At 36.0% G+C, this 7260-nt stretch overlaps 1 protein-coding gene across 1 annotated transcript; it reads right to left on the minus strand.

Moving 5' to 3' along the window:
- Positions 1-245: 245 nt before the first annotated feature.
- Positions 246-5941, minus strand: LOC104216355 (26S proteasome non-ATPase regulatory subunit 13 homolog B). The gene is made up of 6 exons (XM_009766375.2): positions 5658-5941; positions 4398-4844; positions 3113-3193; positions 1285-1481; positions 1087-1186; positions 246-690 (listed from the first exon to the last, which is right to left on the minus strand). Exons 1-6 carry the CDS (start codon positions 5805-5807, stop codon positions 505-507), a joined length of 1161 nt encoding a protein of 386 aa, XP_009764677.1. The 5' UTR covers positions 5808-5941; the 3' UTR covers positions 246-504.
- Positions 5942-7260: the final 1319 nt, after the last annotated feature.

Raw genomic sequence — 7260 nt, forward strand, 5'->3', positions numbered from 1 at the left:
CAAAAATGTAGGGAGACTGCATACAATAGACCCCTATGGTCCGGCCCTTCCCCAACCCTGCACATAGCGAAAGCTTAATACACCGGACAGCCCCTTTTTTATACGTATTATATTGAGCTATAATCCACCAAATCGCAAGGAAATCATGTCCAACAAAGGTTGTTCGTGTCCACTTCATTAACTGTTCAGGGAACGTAGCAAACAAAAGAATAGGTCAAAAACCAGAAAGCAAAGGACGCAAAACATCCATCAAAAACTGGATTCTTTTAGATTCTAGTGCATAAAAGATCTAAGTATCTAAAGTAGTAAAGTACAGCCATTTCACAACTTGGCTCCTTGTTTTCCCTAGGAATGTCATTATGAACCTGACGAAATTAAATACAATAACAAGCACCAGCTTCCCTTAAAAACACATTGAGATCATTGAATTTGTTACGTAAATCGGGACAATGACAACCCAAGAAACTAGATTTAGTTTCGCTAGCGTCTCTGCTTGATTATGATTTATGATGCAACTAAATCAGGAGTTTCAGCCTCTACTGATAGCAAAGTAGTGTGAACTTTCTCCACCCAATTGTCTAGCCGATCACGCAATGACTTGATTTGGGGGATTCCAAGAACTCTTGGTTGCACCCAGGAGACATGAATTGTCCCCTCCACTTGATCAATTATTCCCTCAATCAGATGCACCTACAGTAGGATAACATCAAAACAGTCGTAAGTAAAATAAAAACAAAAAGGCTTTCCTAAACCTCCAAGGGAAGACAGCTAACATCAGAACTGCAGGTGTGGAATATGCAAAGTACATCAGAATGACTGTAATGTTCACCACACCTCTTATTTTCATTAATCCACAAAACCAAAAAAAAAAAAAGGAAGATCAAAGGTCGTTGTGCTAAAATAAAAGAGGATTATGAAGCTAAGATGGATGAAATAGAAAGGGAAGGTGCATCATGAAAGCGAAGAATTCACAAAACTATCTAATTTCTTTCTTTTCCTTGAATAGATGGTAGAGCCAAATTCCCTTGTCCCTCGAAAATATATAAAGGCAACTCTTCTAATTTAACTACAAAGAGTTCCACTTACAGAAAGGCTCTTCATGAGGAGATATTCAACATCTTCCACACCCAACTTTGTGCGCTCTGCGATGACACTCAATGGGATAGTTCTATCTTCTGCCGCGCGACTGCATGCAAAATACATAATCCAGAAATTCACAAATCATGGTAACAGGCAACATATGATGAATATTTTCATTTCCTGCAGAACTTCCTATAACAATACCTGAAGATTATTTCCATCAAGCAGAGAATGTTGATCTTCTCCAGAAGCTTTTTCTCGTTCTGCACTAATGCTGGTTGAGCATTCAATGCAGCTTGATGGACATGGCACAATTCTTGGTAATGAATCAAATCGCCGGTGTTGAATGCTTCAAGAATATGATAGAGCCACTCAACCTTGGTCCCCAAGAGGCTATTTACCTATAACAAGTTAAAACAAGTCTCCTTATATTCGACATGACATCATCAACACACAAACATAAGACTGCTATATGGCTCCCGTGGTCAAAAACAGTAGTCAAAAAGGAATTTTCTGAGTTCCTTAGCCAATTTTACAGTAACGCTCCTAAGTTGATAGTTTGTTTTCGGTTTGATAATTGATCTGGACATCTTTTGACCCTATTGCATACGGTTTCAGTCTTTCGGTACTGAATTAACTAAATTCCCACAATAAATAAAAAGAAGAAAAGAAAATCTTCCCTTTTACAATAACTTGAAGGGAAATAAGAAAAAAGTCAGTCAAGGCGCTCACTATCAGGATGGACGGTTATAAGTGTTTAGCGAAAAGCTATAGTGTCACTTTTGCCTCATATGACAGCTTTTAAAGTCACAAAGCTCTTCAAAAGGAGGTTAAGGTATCTGGAATTCTGGAGTAGGTGTAGGACTATGGGATTCAATCCACCCCATTCATGTGAAAACTCAAGGAGTAGAGAAAAAAGATAAATAGTTTATCTATTAGCCAACTTGGATGTTCCAAATTCCAATGAGAAGAAACAAGATCTTTATGGAGAAGAGGAGAGATGTAAGGAACAACCAGTGATAGCTAGGACAATATACGACATTCCCTACCCTTATCCCTAAAAGGAGAAAAGAAAAAAAGAGAGAAGATATTATGTCCCTTATCCACACAGAACATGTAATATTCATAGTACCCTCTGACAATAAAGAATTCTACCATAAGGACCTTGAATGTTCGAGATCAACACGGTAAAACATGTTAGATATCCAGAACCAACACTGTACAAATAGGGTAGACGATAATCTTTTTGAAGACATTATGATAAATAACTACTGAAAGTAGTAAAATAGTAGAAGACACAAGTTTTATCATTAAACTTCCTAGAAGATGGTGCAGAGATTAATCAGCAGGCAAATTGAAATAGAATGACTTTTAATGATTTATCCGGAAATCTTCCAGCGACATATCATTTAGAAGTATCACAAAGACACAAACTACGACGCATTTCAGGCAGAACAGGACATCTAAATGACACTACCCTTGAATTTTTTAGCTAATACCATAAGACAGTTTTTATCCCTTAATGGGAAAGCTTGAAATCCTTATAGCAAAAGACAGAAGGAGGAAGCAAAGTACAGAAACATAAGCGCACAAGCTGTGATTTCTTAATAATACCCAGCTCAAGAACTAGGAACTGGAAAGCGCCATTGAAGCAGGTCCATTGTGGTTTAGACCAGTTTACTGGTTTTGCCTTGACTTAGGTGAAATCTAGTGTCTAACCAGACTAGAAACATGAACCATTCACAGTTTAATGGATCAAAGCACCTTGTCAACCAGTATCATTGGCATTAGCCCTGATAATAAACTTTCAGCAGCAGATGTGAACTCCCAGTCCAGCACAGATGACATCATGTTAAAGCTTCTGGGACTTTCAAGTCCTCGGGAGAGGACGCCAATAGCAAATTCCCAGAAGGGTCGTCACTTAGCCACTTCCTCAAGAAAGAGCTTTACCGGACACTCCCAATCCCAGAACTCTAGGCTCTCTAGCATACGGAAAGCAAAAAAAACAAGGAAATGTATGGTGTAAACTTACAATTGGATGAGCAAGCAGTTCACCAAAGTTGTATATGTTGTCTCCCAGCAAAGCTGACAGAGATAAATCAAACGCCAAATCCTACATGTCAAAGGAGAAATAATTAGCACTAAATAGCAATAAAACATATGACAATCACAAAATTTGAGGTGTACCTTCATTAACAGACTAAAGTTGCAAGGCACCACAACCAAGAATTATTTCTACTCAGAAATTAAATACCTAGTACGAACGGCCCTCAATAACAAACCAAGAGGCAATCCAGCTTAATGCAATCAACTGATAGAAAAGACAAATAAGCATTATGGGAATACCTTTTAAAGACTCAAGATAGATTGCCAAACACTTATCATAAATCCAAAACCAAGGATCTTCAACCATTTCTCCCAAATTTTGAAGAGTTAATAAGTAAAAAGGAAAAAACAGATGACCATCGGTTCAGAAACCCTAGTGAATAATACTGTACTTAAGGACCAAACTATGAACATGAGCTGCCACTGCCATACAGAAGTTCAAATTCTGTATATGTTAAAGGAACTCACTGATAGCACCGGCAGCTCCGTCCAACAATACTCTCTACCTCTAACTAGACTGGCACACAGCATAATGTGAAAACATTTATCACATGGAATACATATATACATATATATACATATATATATATATATATATATATATATATATATATATATATATATGAGAGAGAGAGAGAGAGAGAGAGAGAGCACGAAGAAAATGCGAGGATACGCAGCACAGAGAGGAGGCTGGAGTAAAAATGACAATATTTTCATTTTTGGTAATGTGACATGTCTAATGTTTTCTTTTCTTGTTAATGTGTGGTTGACTCATAGTACGCAATTTCAAACGTGATGGGGATTAAAGAAAGGTTCATGCCAAAGATTCCTCCTATCTCTTGAATACCAAGTAGCATAGCCATGAAGGAGAACCAAGGTAACACTAAAAAGTATCTAAACTTAAACTGAATCTATGAAGAAAAGCAAGATGCTAATCTAATGTTTTAAGCAAGATAATCAACTTAATTTAGCCAAGGAAATAACTAGCAAACTTTCCACTGGAATCTCAAACAGTCGTGTTGATAAAGCTGATAAAACACCATATTTAGTCCAAAATCAAATTATAGGATTTCTGATTAGCAAGCAGATTTGTAGCACCAAGAAAATTGAAGCAAGGGAGACGTATGCATGGGTGTCATAAATACAGCTAGCCATGACCAAAAAATTCTTAGATCAGTCTTCAAATATTATGAGAACCGAGAAACAATTACCAGCTTAAACGATTCAGAAAGAGATTCCACAGAAGTGTATGCAAGATAAAGAAGAGCACTTCTGTAAAACTCGGCGAACTCCTGGCGAGCTTTATGGTATTGAGACGAAACCCAATAATAGCTAGCATAAACAGAGGGATCAATGTCAGTCATGCTGTCAAGTGTAGTTTTCCCCTCTTCTAAAAGAATCTTGCAATCTTTTTGATCCCCTTGTTCAAGCTTAAATAGGGCAATCTGCAACTTAATGTATAGAATTGGCTCCTCTATGCGTGTCTCCTTAGTATTTTGAAGTTTCTCGATCACTCCTTCAAGGTAACCTATAGCAGCTTCTTTCTCTGCATACCGCCGGGAAACAATGACTGCAAAATGTGCAAGCTTGAGAAGATTGATCTTTGTCTCAAAATCAGTGATGAAATTGTGATACAGCTGTATCAGTGCATCGCCTGCCTGAAAGTAAAATAAGGGAACAACAAGAAATATGTTCAGAATATTACACTCTAAGCTCCAAAAGAGTCAGCACTCTGGAGCATTACCCGCTCCTGAGAAGATCTAATGCAACATAGTTTTACTAGTTCCATCCTCAATAGTATTCAGGTACACATGACATGTTTAAATAGCAAAACACAAATTAACAAATTCAGGGATGGAGCTAATGGAAGGCCTTATCAACAGGGGCGTATCCAGCCTTATGGTACCGGGTTCATCTGAACCCATTACTTTTGATGCGAGCACAATTTATGTGTAAAAATTCATTAATATTGCAACAAATTGTAGCTATAACCCATAACTTTAAAAATATAATGGGTGCAATGCTAAAAAACTCAGATATTGAACCCATACAGTCCATACAGTTTAAATCCTAGATCTGCTTATCAATTAGTTAAAATTATCTCAAGACTTCCCCAGCAAAGCTCTAATTTCTTAACTTGTGTTTTTGTTATTTATACAAGTCATGTATACCTGAATTCTATTGGGGCCATCTATATGAATCCTTACTGAACATGATTCTACAATTTAAATTCATCTCAGGCCAACATTATGCAGAACGGGAATAGAAATAAAAAGTAGTAGAAGTTCTGTGCACTATATATTCAAGCACGAGAGAAAAAAACAAATTAATCCGCAAAGACCCTAATTCTTTTACAAACCTAAACCCATCGCACAACTACAAAATGCCAAATATAACAATAATAACATATATTCCACTAATATTAGACAAAATTTTGAGATAATTCTACCATAAAATTTCAAAAAACAGACCTGAAAAACGGCGAGGGCAACGAATTGTTCGAGCTTAAGAGAAAGCTGGTGCCAGAGCTTGCGCTGGTACAGATCTGATAGCGTATTGTACCAATCGGATAGCTCTGGATGTGCATTTCGAAGTGAATCTAAGTACTCTAAAGCGGCCATCGCCGATTACTCTCAATGATGAACACGAAGAAGAAGAAGAAGTGAAACTGTAAATCCTTTTATAAAACCTCTTAAAATTTAGGATTTCTTCTTCTGCACGAAGAAAGGAATAGACTCTCAAAATATCTTATAGTGGGGTTTCTCGTAATTTGGATATGATTAATGGGCAAATGTGGGATTTACGAAGCTTTCATAAGACAAATTTACCCACTCAATATAGATTTTATAAACTTAAAAAGATTTTATTTTTTATAACCAAGAAAGAACAAAGGCAATTCAAAATTAAGTGGATAATAGACTCACCCCTCTAGACTTAGGGCTGGCATATATCAGGTAAAATCGATACTCGCATCGAAAAAATATTATTGGGTTATGGGTATTGGGTTATTGAATTAATAGTTCGGTAACGTTTTAATGTTATTTGACTATTGAGTTATTGGTTCGGGTCTTAGTTTGCCTAATTTTATTAACAGTTTAATCGATAACTCAATAAACTTTATTAAAATTACAATTTTACTCCTTCTCTCAATTCTCTCTATCGTCATCTTCATACCAAACTTTTCTGAATTTCTCATCTTTATTTTTCAATTAAATTTTTTAATTTTAAACTTTAAACACTAATTTTTTAGCATTCGCAAGATTAGAATTTTACTATTTTTCTATGAATATGTCTGCTCGTACTGAGATAGTTAGTAAAATTAGAATGTTGAGTGTCTTATCAATTACTCCTATTTGTTATAAAATAAAAGCAATGCAGTAAAATGTAAACAAGAAGAGATAGAGAGAATGGAGAAGTGTTTTCTTCTTTCACTTTGGTATAATTTTTCATTGCAATTACATGGCCTTTTATAGGCACAAAAAGTAAAGATGATGGACATAAAATAGGAAATTTAATCTTTAAGTTATTCACAACATAGGCATCCAATGTAGCATCCAATGTAGTATCCAATGTAGTATCCAATGTACAAACTATTCATAACACTCCCCCTTGGATGTCCATGTAAGATAATGTGCCTCATTAAAAACTTACAAAAAAAATATTGGGATGTACATAGTTATTTATAATATGCATTGCTTGCTGCCTCATTAAAAACCTTACCAGGAAAATCCAGTGGGACAAAATCTTGGTTAAGGAAAAGAGTGCAGCGTGTAGTTACTCCCCCTGATGAAAAATCACTTAATGTCTCGAAGACGACGCATTCCAATCTTATATATCAGCTTTTCAAATATTGAGGTTGGTAATGCCTTAGTGAACAGATCAGCCAAATTATCACTTGAACGAACTTGTTGTACATCTATTTCACCATTCTTCTGAAGATCATGAGTGAAAAAGAATTTCGGTGAAATGTGTTTTGTTCTATCTCCTTTGATATATCCTCCTTTCAATTGAGCTATGCATGCAGCATTGTCTTCATACAATATTGTTGGAATATTCTCTTTCGAAGAAAGACCA

This window comes from Nicotiana sylvestris, chromosome 10 (genome assembly GCF_000393655.2).
Source record: "Nicotiana sylvestris chromosome 10, ASM39365v2, whole genome shotgun sequence".
NCBI lineage: Eukaryota > Viridiplantae > Streptophyta > Magnoliopsida > Solanales > Solanaceae > Nicotiana > Nicotiana sylvestris.

Excerpts from the sequence above, each read along its gene's own strand:
- LOC104216355 (XM_009766375.2), bottom strand. The coding sequence starts at position 5,807 with ATGGCCGCTTTAGAGTACTTAGATTCACTTCGAAATGCACATCCAGAG. Across the intron at positions 4,845-5,657 it reads TTGCCCTCGCCGTTTTTCAG|GCAGGCGATGCACTGATACA; the intron begins GTCTGTTTTTTG and ends TTTTACTTTCAG. Across the intron at positions 691-1,086 it reads TCCTCATGAAGAGCCTTTCT|GTGCATCTGATTGAGGGAAT; the intron begins GTAAGTGGAACT and ends ATCCTACTGTAG.